Source organism: Triturus cristatus, chromosome 7, assembly GCF_964204655.1.
Source record: "Triturus cristatus chromosome 7, aTriCri1.1, whole genome shotgun sequence".
Lineage (NCBI taxonomy): Eukaryota > Metazoa > Chordata > Amphibia > Caudata > Salamandridae > Triturus > Triturus cristatus.
In genome coordinates, this window is record NC_140590.1 from 1,858,566,305 (window position 1) to 1,858,587,878 (window position 21,574).

The 21,574-nt window shown below is 46.5% G+C and overlaps 1 protein-coding gene across 8 annotated transcripts in view; it reads right to left on the reverse strand.

Annotated features, from left to right (window-relative positions):
- Positions 1-21,574, reverse strand: part of LOC146813484 (uncharacterized) — a 70,592-nt gene that overhangs the window by 21,213 nt on the left and 27,805 nt on the right. For 4 of the 8 annotated variants that reach the window (XM_085620268.1, XM_085620266.1, XM_085620263.1 and 1 more), the window contains exons 4-6: positions 3,877-3,990; positions 2,310-2,384; positions 862-960 (exon numbers count right to left, since the gene is read on the reverse strand). In XM_085620268.1, coding sequence (XP_085476394.1) covers positions 862-960; positions 2,310-2,384; positions 3,877-3,990 — 288 coding nt within the window. The remainder of the gene's footprint in view (positions 1-861; positions 961-2,309; positions 2,385-3,876; positions 3,991-21,574) is intronic. The other 4 variants (XM_085620264.1, XM_085620262.1, XM_085620267.1 and 1 more) reach the window with 3 other exon arrangements.

Consider the following 21,574-nt stretch of genomic DNA (forward strand, 5'->3'; position numbering starts at 1 on the left):
ACGCAAAAGAGTCATCTGCGCTATGAATGGTTGGTGCCAGACGAAGTTGGGGGTGGGAGGGAGGGATGGGATAGTTGTATTTATATGTCATACACGTACTGTACATGATAATGCCCATATACTGTGCGATGATTGCAATGTACTAAGATATAGTGTATCTGCAACATGCCGTAATTGATGGGTTGCAAATTGAAAATTTAATAAAATATGTTTTAAAAAAAACACATATATTTTCAATATCAACATAGACCACATCACATGTGTACCCTCGGATTTAGAACTATGTGGAATTCCCAAAGATTCTAGATAAAACACTTCAGGGACAGACACTACCCCCCATCCCCCCCACCCACTCTGATTTTTATTTCAGTTCTTGAGGAGGATGAAAGGTACTAACCCCCTTTGCAACAAGCAAAATGATACAGTTCAATCCATTTGTAGGATGCAGGACAATATATAAACATTAATGGAAACGATCGGATGGAAAACAAGGCATGTACAATGGCTGCTAAACGAAGCTGGTAAGCCTGGAGATACCCGGAGAGAAATTTTACTAGTCAGTGCGCTCCAGTTATATTTACTCAAATGTGAGTTTCCAAAGGCTTTCTTTTCTCTTACTTTCCTAATAGTAGATAGAAGCGGATTCTTCTTCATAGTTTATAAAGAATGAAATTCCTTTTGAACAGACATCTCTTTCCTCTATTACAGTTGAGCTTGGAAGGCCTATCTTATGATCTACAGACCAAACCACAAATTGATCCCTCGATAGCCCAAATCTCCCTATGATTTCGCCGACGATTTGCAGGCTACTTTATAGGATTTTGGCACAACCTACTTCTGAGTTAAATGTGCATTACTCACCCGTAGGAATACTGAAGCCTTCTGTTCTTTTGTTGCCCATATTGCCACGACTATAGGACTCCAGTTCGTCTTTAACGCAGAAGGAAACCAGTGACTGCTCTGTTGTATAAATGAAAAAAAGAAGACATTATAAAATACAGGCACGAGGGGCAATCTCAGAGTGAAATATGAATAAAGTGTCCGGATGACAATCACTCAATACAGTCATATCAGGGCATCTTCAAAGAAGCCATGGTGAGATCTGGTCACTCACACAAGCCTATCAGATAGTGAGAGATCTGATCACCATGCACACGTCTGTCAAAGGATTTCATGCTGGAAGCTGCTCTTGCAATAACCTGCAATAGTGCATTAATCAAACCTTTCTGGAGCTGGTGACGATGGAAACAATACCTCACCAGTGGTAAACAGAGTATCAATTGATCTTATCAGGAGCTTGTTAAATTGCTTCTCTTTACTAGGAAACACATTAAACTGTCAAGTGAGGCAAGCAAGAGCGTGCTGTATGCACCTGGGTATGGCAAAGTAAACAGGCCGATGATCATCAAAGTACAGCAGTGAAACAACCTCAGAAAAGGTCATTTATTGCAGCACTGAAGACAACAATCAATTCACTGCACAACCCAAAGGAAACGACGAGCCCAGGAACCTTTGCAATAACCCAAAGGAAACGACGAGCCCAGGAACCTTTGCAATAACCCAAAGGAAACGACGAGCCCAGGAACCTTTGCAATAACCCAAAGGAAACGACGAGCCCAGGAACCTTTGCAATAACCCAAAGGAAACGACGAGCCCAGGAACCTTTGCAATAACCCAAAGGAAACGACGAGCCCAGGAACCTTTGCAATAACCCAAAGGAAACGACGAGCCCAGGAACCTTTGCAATAACCCAAAGGAAACGACGAGCCCAGGAACCTTTGCAATAACCCAAAGGAAACGACGAGCCCAGGAACCTTTGCAATAACCCAAAGGAAACGACGAGCCCAGGAACCTTTGCAATAACCCAAAGGAAATGACGAGCCCAGGAACCTTTGGAATAACCCAAAGGAAACGACGAGCCCAGGAACCTTTGCAATAACCCAAAGGAAACGACGAGCCCAGGAACCTTTGCAATAACCCAAAGGAAACGACGAGCCCAGGAACCTTTGCAATAACCCAAAGGAAACGACGAGCCCAGGAACCTTTGCAATAACCGAAAGGAAACGACGAGCCCAGGAACCTTTGCAATAACCCAAAGGAAACGAGGAGCCCAGGAACCTTTGCAATAACCCAAAGGAAACGACGAGCCCAGGAACCTTTGCAATAACCGAAAGGAAACGACGAGCTTAGGAACCTTTGCAATAACCCAAAGGAAACGAGGAGCCCAGGAACCTTTGCAACAGGCTGAAAAGAGATCAGAAACCAACCCGGGTCATCAAGCTGTCAATGTACGAACGGATGTAACTCACCTGACTTCGGGTCGGCGCGGCTTGCCCGGACGTCTGCTTCAAGATTTGAAATGGAAGCCAACACTGGCTCTTCTTCTTTCCTCAAGCAACAGCAATATTGACAAAAGAAAATAATTTACAACAACTTAGCAACTGTTAGTTTGATATTGGGTAGACATTATCCAAAATAAACAATTATAGCAGCTCTTTCCACATGCTGTGGCACCACATTCGTTGACAAACTACTTGGTTGTCAACTGCTGTGACTTTTCGAGGACCAAAAGTGCTCTCCACCACCTACCTAGAGTCTCCGTAACCACAGTAAAGCGGCTTTTGTTGCTGCCTAGGCCTTGCCTACCTTCCTCTTCATCACTGGACATGCTTACTGGAAGTAGGCACTAGAGTTGGATGCTGAAACACCATCTTCACACTCTTACCCAGGTCTGCAAAGGCCAAAGGGACCCAGAGGAGAGTCACCCACCGCAGAGCTGCTTTACAGTGTCTTCTGCGCAGACCTGAGGGAGTGAGAGGAGAGGCAGCTGCTGGCACACTACCTGCCATCATCCTTCTATGCCTGCTTGTATCTCACAGCCCCTAGAGTGTAAGGACTGGCTTTGACTTTGTGTATTATGCTCTGGGTGCAGGCATTATTCTCATAGCCAACCAGAAGTGCACAGCCATCGAATGAGCAAAGCTTACTGTGGGTACAGGACCTGGCTGTTGGCCAGGTCCTGCCTCCCTTCACCCAGAGCCAATGAGCTCAATCTTTGGATACTCCCAGCATACTCTAACACAAAGGCTGGACTTCAGCCGGACCATTCGTGGGGTTTCAATAACAGTACTTTGAAAATGCACATATGAAGGTCTGCTGTCCTTTGCAGACCTCCATCTCTGCATTTATAGCCATTCACAAAGGGACTCCTCCTTCACAAATATTACTGAGGTAGGATGTCTGTGAAGCTTAGAGAATGGCCTCTTAGTACATTCAGAGAGGGGGTGGGAGACTCTTTAGGTCACAGTGCAGAAGTTGTCCAAAGAAAGATAATCTTGTGTCGCGAGATGGCCAACCATACACAGAACAGTATATATGATTTTACAAAAAGTAAAGATTTAGGTATATCTTTTCTTCTCTTTACAGACCTGTTTATTCTGTTGTTTATAGGATCAACATAAAATTAAAATAAAGTTTCAATTTTACTGCAATCATTGGTATTTGAGGCAATAATGCAGACGTGGTCAGATACAGATAAACAATCTTTTCAATCTCTAAACAGAGCCACATGTGGTCACCAACAGTGATGTAAAACACATTTCTGAGTCTGAATCAAGTCATATCAGCGCCAGAGCCAACCCTTGAACTGGGGCATATGGATTGAACCTTCTTGAAATAAGGCTTCTACAGTAGAACTGTTTCATAGCAAATTAATGACCAATGATTTCCATAGGGATGTTTGAGGTTTGTGCTAGTTAAACAGTATTGTCAATGTGCACAACTCCTCTGACCATATTGTAGTTTCAGGGATTGACAGAGAGGGGGATTTGTAATGTATTTTGGATCAGGAGGGAAAGGGCATACGTTAAGCATCACCTGCACTGGGGCAGTCACTCTGTGGCCATCTGTCCGTGTCCCGAGGATTCTTTCGATGTCGATTTAGATCTCTTTTTATGTGAAATACGTCATCAGGACTAGTGATCTCATTACCTGTTGGATAAAGACAAAAGCCCATCATTTCACTCACTAAAGAGGGTTCTCCTCAGTGTTTGTACCCACATACCCTATGGGTGCTGAGTTTCTATTCGTTATGAATTACTCCTCCCCGGTTTAGTATAAATATACTCAAGTGATTTGATGTTGTGGAAAAGAATCGGTTACCTCTCTGCAGTCAAACAAGAGCATAAGACACTGATTAAATGCAGAATGTTTCTTCTACCCCAGTACCTCACTCTCCTAACAGTGATGGTGTGGTGTTCCAACCAGTGGACTAGAACCAAAACAGAATCATGGTTTAAACTGTTGCCAAAACAGTGGGAAAACAATGTAAAATAACAAAGAAATGGAACAAAGCAAATCAGAGTAAACACAAACATTGTTACCAGCAAGAGAGTTAGTCTCTCCGTGCCTACAAAATAATTAATATAGAAAGGCACAAGAAAAAACGCATCTAAAGATATTTACTCTACTTGTTCAAATGCTCTGGATCTTGAGAATACATGCCTCTATTTTCTGCAGGCCCAACACAAAGTATAAACAATTCTAGCAGTTTAGTGCAGGGGTATAGTTTGGCCTTCACACTTCTGAAGAGCTAGATATTACATCGTAGCTAGACTCTGCCCCTTAAATTGGGCAATGCTCAATTTTGTATTTTATGTTTTATTTCATTGTTTTACGTAGCATGTATTGTCTGTGGGTGTGAGTTAGTTGAATAGACCAAATGTTATAGGACTAAAACACAAAATTCCTTCTTTCTTCAGACTGATGATAATGATAAGACCTTCCCTAGCTCTATGCACCAATCACTTGATGATCTAATCCTCACCGTGTTGCTAAATTGTTGACACTTGTTGCTGTATCACGCACAGGTGGATTTTAGATTGTTTAAATTAAATTATGGCTTGATTCTCAAATTTCGGAATGTAATTGTTACTTGCTGTTGCCATATGTTCAAATGACATTTTTTATTCTTGTGTGTTTTTTTTAAACCAAATAAAGATTTATGATTGATTGGCTAATGCTATAATTGGCATCTAATGTAAAGCAGATGATACCATTCTATACCTGTATATCTCTACTAGGCCTTCGAGGGCCCTTTCTTTATAGTGATTGATAATTCGATTGTAAGAAACACTCAATATTTCTCCCTTATTGACACCTTGATCAAGATCATTAGAGTCAGTGATAATTAATAGGATGAAACAGTGAGCTCAGGTCCATTATATACTTCACCCCGGCTAGTACAGGTTCAGGGAACAGCTAGGCGCGGTGGAGCAGTGCCTGAACCTGTACCTCGTCATGGGGAAATACACTATTGCCAGGCACTCGTTCTTGCCTGTGTGAACCAGGGAAAGTTGTGGAAGTTGTTGCTTGATCTGGTCGAGGAAAATCGGCTATGTAGGCATCTTTTGCATTTACCGCCTACCAGTTTGCCCTTTATTTCCCACAGTGAGCTGGGTTTGGCATAAATGGGAGACGCCATGAAGTTGCCTCCCATTCTATTATGGTTTATGGTTTGGTCCAACCCGGAGGCAATCCTAAATAGGGTCATTTTTAAGGATTGCCTATTGCAAGAAAAGGGAACAGATATTCCGTGAATCGCCTATGTCGATTCATCCCTAAAAGATCTTGGTCGCCCACACCTATTCCACTCACCATCTCTCATTCAGAAAGGGGATAAAAAAAATAGTTAAATCTCTTTTTATGAAGAAAAGACGAGTTTTAAGAGAGCACATTGAACTTTGTAAAATTAGAGTGTGGTATTATTCTACTTTGAAAGATACGGAAGGCATGGAGCCTTATATATGCTGGGCAATGGGAAGGCGGGAAAGGTCATTACTATTTTGTTTTAGAGCAGGAACGGTTCATCACGTGCTCAGTTTTCCCCTGGGTTTTAGCCATGAATCCACCCTGGGTGTTTGTCCATGCAATGGCTCTTCTGAGCAAACCCTGTTCCATTTTTTCCTTCCTGAAATCTGCTGTGTTTTCGAAGAAAAGTATGCTCTATTGAGCTCTTTTGGATGTCTGTACTTTTGTCTTGTTTTTAATATACCTTGTGTTTGTTTGATATACTTTTATGTATTATACTTGATGATTTGTACTTGATGTATTTGTCGACTTGTTATGTATTTTTTAACACTTCTATACGTACTTTGGTATGCGAATAAAATACTTTTTGATTTATTGATACCCAATGATTCAAATCTAGATAGAAGATGGGAGGAAATGTAAAATTCGGATAGATTTTGCTTGGCCCTGTTCCAGGCAGGTCGCTCCCCACGCCGCAACAGCACCACCCGTTGAACCCCTGCTCCAGCTCGCTGCTGCTGCCACTACCGCAAGTTCGAGGTCCTCCTCCACCCGCAGGCTGTCACCTGCGCCTCATCCCTGGTGGCCAGTGGTAAGCCGTAGGTCTGTTTTTGTATCTGCATTGCTCTGCTTAATCGTTTTGACTGTTTTGTTTCATGCCTCCTTTTCCCTTGTATTCTGTGCCCTGGTCTCTGCCTTCTGTTCCTGACCCCGTTTCCCCGTCGCTGCATCCCCTGCGGCCCCGCCCCCCCGCTCGTCCATTCGTAGGTTTGTTTTGTACTGGTATTGCTGCTGCTTAATTGTTAACTGTCCTGTTCATTCCTTCTTCCCCTATTGTATTTCTGTGCCCTGTGCCCTTTCTCTGTTCCTTTGCCGTTCCTGACCCCGTTTTTTCTGCCGCTACGTCCCCTGCGGCCCCGCCCCCCCGGCTCGCCCATTCATCCACTCCCTCCTCCCAGCTGCTCCTCCCTCCCACCCCCCCTTCTTATGGCGACTGCTGCGCGGTGAGGAGAGCAACCCTTGACCCTGTTCCAAGCAGGTCGCTCCCCATGCCGCAACAACACCACCTGTTGTGCCCCTGCTCCAGCTCGCTACTGCTGCCACTACCGCGAGTTCAACGCCCTCCTCCACCCGCAGGCAATCACCTGTGCCTCATCCCTGGTGGCCAGTGGTAGGCCGCAAGACTGTTATTGTATGTGAATTGCTCTGCTTAATCGTTTTTACTGTTTTGTTTCATTCCTCCTTTCCCCTTGTATTCTGTGCCCTGTGCCCTTGTCTCTGCCTTCTGTTCCTGACCCCGTTTCCCCGACGCTGCATCCTCTGCGGCCCCGCCCCCCCTCGTCCATTCGTCGGTTTGTTTTGTACTGGTATTGCTGCTGCTTAATTGTTAACTGTTCTGTTCATTCCTCCTTTCCCCTATTGTATTTCTGTGCCCTTTTCTCTGTTCCTTCGCCGTTCCGGACTTCGTTTTTGCTCAAGCTGCGTCCCCGCCCCCCCGTTCGCCCATTCGTCCACTCCCTCCTTCCAGCTACTCCTCCCTCCCTCCCATCCCCCCCTTCTTATGGCTGCCGCTGCGCAGCTTCGCAGCAGATGCGCCCAGCGGGCGCGCCGCTGGCGTGTCTATGGTGCACCTAAGGCAAGCCCGCCTGCGCCCGTCCGCGCCTGCACTGTGCCCAGCGCCAGAACCCTTGGCCCCCTTTAACGCCACGACACCCGACACCGCTACGATGCCAGCACCCTCCACGCACTCAAAACCAGACGATCACACACCTGCTTCCTGGCCGTCCCGAAGAGCACCCAAGGACCCTTCTCCTGCCGTAACTGCAGCTTCACCAGCATCTGACCCGCAAAGCCACCCACCGTAAAAGAACGCAACGACCTCAGAAGCATACTACTGAACACCCGCTCCGCACGCAAACACGCCGTCGAACTCTGGGACCTGCTCGACACATCCTCCCCGGACGTAGCCTTCCTGACAGAGACCTGGTTGAACGACTCCTCGGCACCTGACATCGCCATAGCCATAGACGGCTACAAGATCACCCGCAGAGACCGCACCAACGGAGTAGGAGGTGGACTCGCCATCATCCACAAGACCACCCTCATGGTCTCGACCAACTCCGACGACACTCTCAGCACCGCCGAACACCTGTACTTCCAGATCCACACTGATCCCAACACCACCCTCAGAGGAACTCTGATCTACAGACCCCCAGGACCCCGGCCTCAGTTCAGCGACTCCATCGCCGACTTCGTCAGCACGCACGCCCTCGCCTCCACGGACTACATCCTACCTCAGAGACATGAACTTCCACCTCGAGAACAACAACAACACTAACTTCACCACCCTGACCGACAACCTCACCAACCTCAGACTAAGACAGCTCTTCACTGCGCCCACCCAGTCCGCCGGACACACGCTTGACACCATCTTCTCCGCAAGCCCCCACATCTCCTTTAGCCACACCATCGAACTCCACTGGACCGACCATCGCTGCATCCACTTCACCTTCCAGAAACCCACCACGCACCACCGCACCCAACAGGCCCCCCGCCGCAGCTGGAGCAAAATCACCGAAGACCAGCTAAACACTGCCCTCGCCCGCCGCCCACCCGCCGACCCCACCGGCACTGCCGCCAGCAACCTCAGGCGTTGGGTCGACGACTGCGCCAACACTCTCGCTCTGCTCAAGAAACCATCCAACAGACACACCACCAAGAATGCCAGCTGGTTCTCCGCAGAACGCCAGGCCTCCAAACATACCTCCCGGAAACTAGAGAAGAAATGGCACCGCGAACAGACACCGGAGAACCACGCAGCCCACAAGACCGCCATGCACCAACACCATCACCTCATCGGAATCGCCAAAAGGAGCGCCTCGACAACAACGCACACAACAGCAAAGAGCTCTTCAACATTGTGAAGAAACTCTCCAACCCCAGCTCCAACACAAATGACATCCCACCATCGCAAGACCTGTGCAACTCCCTTGCCACCTTCTTCCACCGAAAGATCGCCGACATCCACGACAGCTTCTACAACCTGACCACCCCAACAACCAACGACACCTCAGACCCCACGGCCATCACCCCCTGCTCACCTGGACCCACATCAACGACGACTACACCATCAAGATCATGAACTCCATACACTCCGGCTCCCCGTCAGACCTGTGCCAATACCACATCTTCAACAAAGCCAGCGCCACCATTGCACCCCATCTCCGCATGGCCATCAACATCTTGTGGAGACCGCGATCTTCCCGGAGAGCTGGAAGCACGCCGAGATCAGCGCCCTGCTCAAGAAACCCAAGGCAGACCCGAAAGACCTCAAGAACTTCCCGCCTATTTCTCTGCTCTCTTTCCTGGCAAAGGTCATTGAGAAAGCAGTCAACAAACAGCTGACCCGCTACCTCGAGCAGAACAACATCCTAGACCCGTCCCAGTCTGGTTTCCGCAGCAACCACAGCACCGAAACCACCCTCATCGCCACCACCGACGACATCAGGGCCCTGCTGAACAAAGGCGAAACCGCGGCCCTCATCCTCCTGGACCTATCAGCTGCCTTCGACACTGTCTGCCACCGCACCCTACGCAAACGCCTTCACAACGCAGGGATCCGAGACAAGGCTCTGGAATGGACCACCTCCTTCCTCTCCGGTAGAACCCAGAGCATCCGCCTCACCCCTTTCCGGTCCGAGGCCTCCAAGATCATCTGCGGCGTACCCCAAGGATCATCCCTCAGCCCGACATTGTTCAACATCTACATGGCCCCGCTCGCCCACGTCGCCAGACTGCATGACCTCAACATCGTCTCCTATGCTGATGACACACAGCTGATCCTCTACCTCACCAAGGACCCCCTCACCACCAAAACCAACCTCCACGAAGGAATGAAAGCTGTCGCCGAATGGATAAAGAACAGCCGTCTGAAGCTGAACTCGGACAAGACGGAGGTTCTCATCCTCTGCCCCAACCCTCAGCATAGGACGACTCCTGGTGGCCGACCGCCCTGGGAGCAGCACCAACACCCACCGATCACGCACGCAACCTGGGGTTCATCCTCGTCTCAACGCTCTCCATGACCAAGCAAGTCAACGCCGTCTCATCCTCCTGCTTCAAAACCCTCCGCATGCTCCGGAAGATCTACAGGTGGATCCCAACCGACACAAGAAGAACGGTCACCCAGGCCCTCGTCAGCAGCAGGCTGGACTACGGAAATGCCCTCTATGCGGGAGCCCCGGCCAAATTGCTGAAACGACTGCAACGCCTCTGCCCGTCTGATCCTCGACATTCTTCAACACAGCCACATCACACCCCACCTGAGAGACCTGCACTGGCTGCCCGTCAACAAGAGGATCACCTTCAAACTCCTCACCCACGCACACAAGGCACTCCACGACACCGGACCAGCATACCTCAACAGACGACTCACCTTCTACACCCCGAACTGCCAGCTCCGCTCCGCCGACCGCGCACTCGCTATCGTCCCCCGCATCCGACGAGCGACCACTGGTGGCAGATCATTCTCCTACCTCCCCACCAAGACCTGGAACACCCTCCCCATCCTCCTATGGCAGACCCAAGACCTACTTACCTTCAGGAGACTACTCAAGACCTGGCTCTTCGGGCAGTAGCAGCACCCCCCTCCCTAGCACCTTGAGACCCTCACGGGTAAGTAGTGTGCTTTACAAATTTCATGATTGATTGATTGATTGATTCGCCCTGTTTAACTTTTGGTGAGTGTTGATGAAAGCGGATGAGCAAGAGTCAGGAGGACCAGGCCAGCTCTGCTAACTGTTTTTGTGAAAAGTTTGACATTTGCTCATTGGACACTGATCTATGGTGCAGTAAGTCTAGGGTTTTGTGACCAAATACATTTTAAAAGAAGTTCTATTGTGGAAGGGCTTCTTGGACCTGTTCATTTATGGATTACTGATGCAAAGCAATATTTTGTGCATTATGAAAAGGACACTACATTCTTAGCTTAAGACGCCTGGCAGCAGCTCACCCTCTGCTAAGAAGGAAGCTGACTAGAATAGTACGGACAAAGGTGAGGCATGGTCTTCAAAGAGGCTTATACTCATAGGCACTGGATGTGTAAAGTACAGTTCTGTTGCAAAGTACTCACAGGAGCTTCCCTCAAGCGTGGGGTTCATTGAGGGGGGCCTAGTACCACGTTATAACTGACCCGCTGATCTAGCATGAGCCTTACAATGTGACGAGCACACCAAGCGCTTCTGCAGAGTTGACGGAGGACTATTGTCTCTATCCTGGGTGTATTATATAAGGCAGTGGTGGGAAGGGCCATGTCTCGTGAATTATATCTATGACCAGACCCTTTTAAATGTGCCAGTTGAATATGAATTATGTGCACCCTAAATCCCTGTGCTTGTACAATGAATCTGTGATAAATTCATGGCAGTAGGACTGAGTGTATGAGTCAGAATAATGAAGCCTGTGGGATCCATTTTGGATGTCCCTGTTTTAGCATGGCATGAGAAGGAGAATAAGGACAGCTTCCCCAGTCAGTGGCAGTGTGTTGGCTGCATTCCTAAGGATGCAATGTAGACAGCCAGTCACAGAAGGGAGGATAACGGAGACAGGGCTACTCTTAAAACCTGTAAAAAATCCAAGAAGACTTTGTTAGCAAGGGGCAGCTGATTAGTTCTGCCTGAGCAGTGCCATTTTGTTGATGGTAGGGGTGAAGGGTGGGCCTGCAGTTCCTGTTGTTGAGAGTGGAAAGTTTCTAGGTCAGCCTGCGCTTTTCCTGATCATTGTTTTGGAAAGGTTGGTGACAGCCAGGGACAGAGACCTCACACTCCATTGTGTCCATGTTGTGGGTGCTCCTGCCTGGAGACAGCCCCAGTGCTACCTGCTGTGAGAAGCATCACTCTACACAACGTATGCGCCTCGAGAGCAGCCTGAGAAGGATACTTGAATATAGAATGTATCCAACAAACAGGTTCTGAATGTTAAGACCGTAGACCCACATCCCCCGTCTGGAAAGCATGCATACAAGTGGAATGCAAACCATCCCGCTTCCTTCCCCTTCAAAGGAATAGAGCGCTCCAAACAGGACCCAGCTACCAGCTGTGTAACCAGAGCTGGTCTCTGCCTGACAGTCTCACAGAGGCACGGGGACCTCGCCTGAAATGTGCACCTTTGCTGGAGGAGCTTAGGATCTGCCTGGTGCCTAGAAGGTGCTCTGCTTTTTGACAGAAGGCTGGGGTGTGTCTGCCCTGGCAGGAGGAGAGATTGTCAAGGAGAAGCCCAGTGGGTTCACAAAGTACCTAGAGAAAGCAGAGGCTGCCATGGAGTGAAGGCAGAAGCATGAAGGAGCACCCAGTCTATATGTGCAGATTCTAATGAGGAACTACCCCAAAGACTGTACCCAGCCCAGCGTGACTATCAGCTTTACACTGAGGCCATGAGATTGTGTGGCTGCGATGCTGTTAGTCATCATGACCTGGTCACAACTGCCCCTCGACGCCATGACCAGATTGGCCCAGGATGCGGTATCTGTGTCGATGCCAACAGCCTGCCCAATGTCTGGAGCCATGCCACCTCTGTCTAGCATATCTAGCCCAGAAAGTGGCTACCACAAGCACAGAGTGCACTTGGCCTGCCACCCGACCTGTGGGAGCTTGCATGCAGACATCATGCGAGTTCCTCTATGATCAGAAAATACAACCTGAGGTGCACTCATGCACAACGAGAACGACTACTAGAGTTTTGCTGCCCAAAGTAGACCATTGGTAGGATTAAGTGACTGTTTTGAGCTATGCACCCCTGGGAAAGTGACAGTGATAACCTGCACCTGTGCTTAATTCATGCTTTTCCACTAATTACTTGAGTCTACAGCACCTAGATTCGCCCAGGTGAGCAACGCACAGGAGAGAGGGAGGGTTTTGGCTATCCGCAGGGCATACACTGGGATTCAACTCTCTATTCATGATTGGATTTTTTAGTATTTATTTTTCATTGTCACTAAAGTACTTAGTTTTACACAAACACAGACAGGTTGAATTGGATATTAAAATTATTGTGCCAGTAGGTTGACTGTTAATTTCTGAGCTCATGCCCCCTCCAAACTACCTCCCTGAGAAGACTTGGGCTGCTTGCCTTTGCCAGCCTGAGAATCAAGTGCGGAAAGGGTTGTACGTGACCTAGTTTTCAGAGCATTCGTAGGACAGTTACCATGACACCAGTGGCAAACGACCTCAACCACCACAATGCAGGTTCAGTAGATCCTGTCTGTCCTAGAACCCTTAATTTCGGGTCTGACAAATATGAATGTTAAAAGGTGACATGCCTAAACAATTTAAAACACCAGTCACAAATCTGGCTTGAAACCGGTCTAATGATGCTTGTTTCCAGTCCAGGGAAGACCTAGCTTGGCAGTTCGGTCTGGCCCGTTCGCATGAGGCACAGGGTCAAGACTGATTTGCATATGGCTGGGTCTGAACTGGGGTGGCAAAGTAAGCTAAGGAATGATGATGGAGTCAACCCAGATCTGTGACTTGGGGTGAGTGTCTGAAAAGTTTCAGCGCTCTGTCCATCATCTCCGTGTGTTTGCTTTGTTCGCCCTAAGTTGGCAGGGTATGCCCAGACGTGGGTCCCTTGCTCACTTTCCCAGATGTGTTTGTTGGGCCTTGTCAAGTCGTTACAACGGCTCAGTGGCCATACTCTCAGCGAAAAGAAGGGTGGCTATACACTAGGGCAAGAGGGGGGCCTCCAAAATTAAACAATGGATCAGTTTTATGGCATACTGAAGAGACTAAAACAAAGCAAACTGTGAGTCTAAAATAGTCTAGTGACCTTGAAATTGCTACACCACAAGTCATACATCAAGTCCAATTATTAACACAAAGAAAACATATCACACTGGATATGTGTATACATAGAGGATATGTGTATGCATAGAAGATTCCCATCACCCACTAGAAGTGGCTCGCTTCATCATTTGGGAACCCAGGGACTTCACAGAGAACCATCCACTACCAGATGAACGTAGATACAGGTTCAAAGTGTGTCCCGGATGCATCTATCAGTATGTTGCTTGAGTAGAAGGAACCAAACTTAAAGATGGTGCGGGGTGATGTATGCAGTGCAAGTGATGAAAAAATGTGTGATAATTAAAATTGGTTAACAAGGCACCATTTTTTTTTTATTTATTTGGGTGCTACCTTGATACCAAATTAAAACAGTGCTATAACAGTTTAAACAAATAACTGTGTTGAAAAACTGGTCTACATGTTTCAGCTTATGGATAAATTATATCCCAGCTTTCGTCAGGACCATGAAAAGCTACTGCAATATTATAAGTGAATAACAGGTAAATCATACAACCTGAACCTGTGATAGGTATAGGAGAAATTACCTGTAAAGGTTGAAACAAAAAAGAATGTGAAAAGTAAACTACAAGAGTGCAGCGACACAGTTAGGTCACAAAACGCATAAGAATCAAGTCTTCCAATTATGCAAAATACTTATTAGTATACTCAAACAACTGTACAACCATCACATCAAATGATTGAAATACTAGTTATTGTCACTTACCCGAAAAACTCTGGGTATGCGCCTCGCCTCACCTGGCAACTGCTCAGGCTAAGGAGGCACCGCTCTAGGAGATAGATGAAAGGTGTTGTATAATCTGAACACTAATGCTATGAGTATAACAATACTTAGTACATGAAAACACATTTCTTTAAAACCAAAGCGGGGGAAACCCACGGGAGTCTGACTACCGAGAAGACTATGCCTCTATGTAATCGTATAATGATCTTGTTCTATGCAGAACCTACGTCCCAAAGATGGCTATTTAAGGACATGGGCATAAAATACTATCTGACTATACTCTAAAAGTATGTGTGATTGTAAAGGCTTATCGCATTGTATCGTAATGGCTCGTGTGAACAGTGCCATCTATCGTTCTCGCGATGCCGAGAAAACCACCACATTGTGCTAGCTGTTGTTCCGTGCTAGAGTCCATACGTGGTGACTGCTATAATGAACAAAAATATGCCATAAAGGTATGCTAATGACAATAAAATAGACTGCCTTTTCTCAAGAAACTTATTTCGACATAATGATTAGGTGCACGATTCTATCTGCTCTCGATCGAGATAAAGTAGCAGATAGCAGAACCCGCTAACGGAGCCAAAACGCGCCTCATTTGAGACAGATGTCCGTTGTTTACGAGGTCGAAACATTATTGGGCACAAAAGATCTTACCTATCCGTCGGTACCTCGTACGGCTGCTGAGCCAGAAGGGGAGGTACTCGACTGTGGTGGTGTTCGCCATTTATAAAACGGGAACCCGTGGTATTAGGTGCGTGGTCGACGTAGGAGGAAAGCGCATGGTGATGACATAAAAACGTTGTTACGTGCAGCCTGAGTTCACATGTGAAATGTAGTCTTTTCATGCAAAAGGTACAGGTAACCAATTGGATTATCAGACACCATACGAAACATCGAGGATTGGCCAAGTGGTCCATGGCATAGTTACAGTAAAGGACATGTACTCATTCAATTTGGATCCCTAAATCAATTAGCGACCAATAGAAGAATATTTTGAATACATGAGCTTTACTCATGGTATCAAAACCATTATGATTGCGTATGATGGAATATGAGGGTTGCAATTAAAGAGCAAATGAAAATGGTATTAGGAACTAGTATGTCATTCTGTATACAGAAAAAGTGTAGTACAAACTGTGACTTGCCATCCGCTCATAGATGTTATGCAACCTCCTAACAGCTTATCACAGCGATGTCCATGGTATCTGATCATTTAGTCCCTGGACATCGCTCTTAAGTTTGAAAACCCATTTCTGTTCTCTGAGGAAGAGAATTTTTTTTATGTCAGTAATGTGCGATGGAATGAATGGTTGTTCCAGGATGAGCCATCTCAGTTCCTCAGGTTTGAGGTTCAGAGCAAGAAAATGACTAGTTAGTCTGGTGGCTTGTTTGTTACGCCTTATAGTACTCTTGTGTTCACCGATACGGATTTTGATCTTGCGTGTTGTCATCCCTACGTATCGAAGTGAACAAAGGCATGTTATTTGGTAAATCACTTTCTCTGAGTTGCAGTTCGTGTGTTTTCGTAAAATCCATGGTTTGTCTAACCCCAAATCAACCGATTTGGTTTGCTGAGTCTGTGGGCATGCCGAACAAGAGCCACACGGATAGTGGCCCTGTATGGGTGGTAAATCCCATAGTGTTAATGCTTTCATGCCCTGTTTGACTTTAGGTCTTGTATGGATGAGGTTGTCACGCAAACTGGTTCCTCGCTTGAAGGAAAACAAGGGAAGTGGAATTTTGTCATTTCCAACATTGAGAATGTGCCAATGTTTGCGTACTGACTTCTGTACACTATTGGATAGTGTACTGAAGGTAGTGACTAAGGTCATTCTTGTCAGTGGTACCTTCGGAACCGGAGGTTCGAGAAGGGCGTCTCTGTTATTGTTGGTCGCCCGTTTGTAAGCTTGTTTGACCAAATGAGTCGGGTATTGTCTGGCTTTCAATTGTTTGGAAAGTGCATCAGCGTGAGATAGGAAGCTGTCTTTAGTAGAGCAGTTCCTGCGAATACGCAGGAACTGTCCCACAGGCAGATTTTGTCGGAGAGATTTGGGGTGATGACTGTGAAAGCTCAGAAGAGAATTCTTAGTCTGAGGTTTTTTGTACAATTCACTGCCCAAAGTACCTGATGTAGGGTAAATCATGAAATCTAGGAATGGGAGTCTAGCCTTATCATGCGCGACGGTAAATTTCAAAAAGTTGTTTTGAGAATTTAACCAAGAGTGAAACTCCAGGAGCGTGGCCACAGTGCCATGCCAGACCACCAAGATATCGTCTATGTATCTCTTCCAGCAGGCAATCTGCCCTCGAAAAGGATTCTGGTCAGTGAGCACAATGTCCTGTTCAAAACAGTGAACATAGAGATTGGCCAGACTGGGAGCAAAAATGCTGCCCATTGATGTACCGGAGACCTGGAGAAAGATGGTTTCTTCAAATTTGAAGAAATTCTCCGTCATCGCCAGTCTGGCACATTCCATGATAAAGTGTGTCGGTATTATGGTGTCACGGTCTCTATTATCCAGAAGACCCCTGATGGCTTCCAAAGTCTCTTCTTGAGGAATACACATGTACAGCGATTCAACATCGAAACTGACCAAAAGGTTGGTCTCAATGTTGAAAGCAATCTCTGGTAATAGTCGTAAGACATCTTTGGTGTCTTGAAGGAAGGTGGGCATTTCTTTAACCATGGGTCTTAAAAAGAAATCAACAAAGGTGGATAAGGGTTCCAGAAGTGAACCAATGCCTGATATGATAGGACGACCGGGTGGTGGTCTAGTTATTTTATGTATTGTTGGCAGTATGTAAAAATACGGCATAATCGGAAATTTGGTAATGAGAAACTCAGATTCTTGCGAGGTGATCCAGCCTGACTCTCTAGCTTCATTAACAAGATCGTGGATTTCAATAGACAATCTTGTTGTAGGATCCTCTACAACAGGGGTCTCCAACCTTTTCTGAAGTGAGAGCTACTTCTGCTCAAGGAAAGTCTTCATGAGCTACTAGCAAATTTTATACCTGTAAAATAGTAACTACACAATGACCACCCAAAGCAAGATTTTCACTACTTACCACCCAAGTATACCAAGTGTGGTTACCAGCAGAAATGCTGGGGAAAAGTTCATAAATATTAAATGCCCCCCTTGACTTATGAAGTAACATTCAAATCTTGACATGCCCTGTGGCATGAAGGACATAAGTACAGCAGTACTTCTCCCCAGCTCAGTTTAAATTATCATTCATCGGTTTCTGAAAATCCTAATCTTTCTATCTTTTTTTTTTTTTTTTTGACTGTAAACAAGGCATAATCACATACAGAGCGTTGCGCCTGCTACCCAGGGGCCGGCTACCATGTCGCAATTGTCATTCCAACAGCCTCGGCTATCCCACATCCCGGAGGCCGGGCATCGCTGTGCATCACTGACTCAGGTCCCACAGAAGTACAATTGCCCCTTTCTCATGAGCCTTGTCTTTGGGGCGTCCCCCTGTCCGTAGTAAGGTCCTAGCTTGGTCCACCCGCACTATGTTGTTCACAGTCTTGTTTTGTGGCTATAAACTCTAAACCCCCTCATCCCTAATCTTTCTATCTAATACCACTTTTCACTGTGGACAAACAAACTCAATTTTCCAGAAGGAAACCCATTTTTGAATACTGAAACTGCCTTTAAAGCATCCGTTTTCAGTTTTTAGGAAATGTAGTCCCAAAACATCAGCTTGTCATTTTCATCCTGTACAAATGCCTCGTATGGATAGACTACTTGTAATTCCCAGGTATTACAGTCATATGCCATGGATGCTCACCATAGCACCACGGATGCCTGTTTTATGCCAGTAATGCCCGCCATTATACTAGGGCCATAGTTCTTCCAAGGCTGGAAACCATAAGGATGAGGGATGAGACCATATATCAGTCATGCTCCTGGCCATTAATATGCCAGGAATAGGTACATATAGGACAGTCATTCTCTTAGTATGTCAATGAAGGCTGCCAGTATACCACAACTGTTCCGCAAATAGTTAAGGATTACCATTATTATGCCACTGGCCCTATTATGCCATGAATGGATACAATTATGCCAGAGATGACACTCTCATGAAGGGGGCTAGCATATACATTTGGCGGTTTTGGCACCAGACATAGTTTCAGGAAGTGATAGTGTTTATTATGGACACACACATAAATGTTGATGAATCTCTTATTTTCTGTGGTCTGGATCAGACCCTGTTCTCCTCGGGTCTGGGGCTGATCAGGTATCCAACTGACACGATTTCACTCGGACACCTGCAGTCCCACACTGTGATGGTTCAGCACTGACTACTGCTCTGGCTACTGCTGCCATATTTCTTTGATGGTGCACTGTTCACACACATGTTGTGATTGATAAAGGAGGGACTACAACATGGCCAATCTCCTTGTGGCTTAATTATATTGAGATTGGATACAGACTGTCATGTTGCAGCCTTAAGTTTGGCTGGCCGTCACTCTAAGGGTCTTTAGATTAGCACTGCTGCCTTCTTTAATAGACACCTACTCTCTGAATTTAATACTGGGCTTGACTTCAGCTCAGAGAGCTACTTTGAAGGTACTGGCGAGCTACCAGTAGCTCCCGAGCTACTCGTTGGAGATCCCTGCTCTACAAGAACCCAATATGATTTAGTGTCATTTAGTTGTCTTAGGCACTCATCTCGATAGGTGGCAGTGTCCATGATGACAATAGCACCGCCTTTGTCGGCGGGCTTGATGGTGATACTATCGTCATTCTGGAGTGTTTTCAAAGCCTGTTTCTCAATGTTAGATAAGTTCTGGTACACTCGATCACTCTTGGAATTGAGTAGAGTGATGTCATGTACTACCGCTTGTTCAAAGACTTTCACCTGGTCATGTGTAAGATGAGCAGGTGGATTGAAATTAGAAGGTGGTCTTAAACCAGTGTTAGAAAAATACATGGGGTCAGATGGATCTGTAACCATTGGGTCTTTATTTTTAAAGAAAAAATGTAGACGTATTTTTCAGAAATTTTTTTCAATTTCTTGTCTCAACTGGTAAGGATCACCTACATTGGTTGGTACAAATCCTAAACCCTTATTCAGGACATTGAGTTCTACTGTGGTGAGTGTCCTCTGACTTAGATTCACAACTAAGTCGTCGTATCTGTGCTCTGTCCTGCTGGTGGTACACCCTTCCTGTTGCGGATGTTCTGTGGAGGTTGGTCTGGTTGCCAGTGTACATGTGGTTGTGCCTCTCCTCTTCTTCTGCCTCTGTTGCGTCCTCGGCCCTGTCCTAAAAAAGGTTGCTGGCCGAAGAATGGTGGTTGACACGGGAAGGGGGGCATAGATTTTGCAAAGGGCAATGACTGATAGCCCCATGGAGAAGGGGGCCACCAAGAATTCTGTTGTTCATATTGGTTCTGTATGCCTCGCCTACGGTTGGAGCGGGAGCGTGGAATGTAAGTCCTATTGGAAGGCGCTGATGTACTTGACCCATCTGAATCTGTCGAATGAGTGTCTGACCCTGACGAAGAATAATTGGACCCGTACCTTTTCCCTTTCTTATTAAACTCTGGAGGGGTGTAATTCTCACTCGTGTAAGGATAGACTTTCTCAAAGGAGAAACGAGCTAAGTCTTTTTTGAATTTATCGATTTTGGTCAAGAGGATGGTATCTTTATGTTCTTTATTGGATTTGTTGGTTTCTTCCAAGTTCCTTTTATATAAGGCACTCGTAATTGATGCCTTAATCTGGCCCTCTAGTGTCTGTATCTCCAAGAGTATAACATCCGCTGCTTTTTTAGCAGTGCTGATGATTAAAATTAACCAAATCTGCCTGTGGGACAGTTCCTGCGTATTCGCAGGAACTGCTCTACTAAAGACAGCTTCCTATCTCACGCTGATGCACTTTCCAAACAATTGAAAGCCAGACAATACCCAACTCATTTGGTCAAACAAGCTTACAAACGGGCAACCAACAATAACAGAGACGCCCTTCTCGAACCTCCGGTTCCGAAGGTACCACTGACAAGAATGACCTTAGTCACTACGTTCAGTACACTATCCAATAGTGTACAGAAGTCAGTACGCAAACATTGGCACATTCTCAATGTTGGAAATGACAAAATTCCACTTCCCTTGTTTTCCTTCAAGCGAGGAACCAGTTTGCGTGACAACCTCATCCATACAAGACCTAAAGTCAAACAGGGCATGAAAGCATTAACACTATGGAATTTACCACCCATACAGGGCCACTATCCGTGTGGCTCTTGTTCGGCATGCCCACAGACTCAGCAAACCAAATCGGTTGATTTGGGGTTAGACAAACCATGGATTTTTTCGAAAACACACGAACTGCAACTCAGAGAAAGTGATTTACCAAATAACATGCCTTTGTTCACTTCGATACGTAGGGATGACAACACGCAAGATCAAAATCCGTATCGGTGAACACAAGAGTACTATAAGGCGTAACAAACAAGCCACCAGACTAACTAGTCATTTTCTTGCTCTGAACCTCAAACCTGAGGAACTGAGATGGCTCATCCTGGAACAACCATTCATTCCATCGCACATTACTGACTGTTAGACCTGTCAGCCCTTTGGGTTGTCCCTCCTCATCAATATTTATTTTGTCCCACTTTTGCCTCAAACCCTGTTAGTATTTTTCCTTTTTGGGAACCACCAGACTTTTTCGTATTGATGCAGATTCAGGGAGCCATTTTACCTACCCCTGGAACTTCTGTCTGAGGGCCTGGAGCACAAAATGGTGGCCACCTGTGACATCATCAGAACCCACTGGAACCTACCAGCACCTTCCAGAACATTCCAGAACCCTGTGACAGTTGGAGGCGGTTTGGAATGTTGAGAAGCTAAAGCCAGAGTTGACAGTTGGAGCTGGCAGTTGGCACCTGACTGGTGAAGGGAGAGCAGCAGAAACCTGAAGGAGGAAGGAGTGAGGCAGCAGGGGTGGAAACTTGTGCCTGGAGTGGGGTCCATAAACCCACCCTTGATACTAGTCCCTACTGACTGAGCCCAGCCTGGAGCCCTGTGTGGGAAAAAGCAAGAAAAACCATCTTAAGGACCTGGACAGCAGGAACAGGCCTTAGAAGGAAAGAGAAGCAAGAATCTGACCTGTTTATTGGTTTCCCTGGAGTCCGACGTCGAGAAGCCTGAGACCTGGAGCCCGAGGTGGAGAA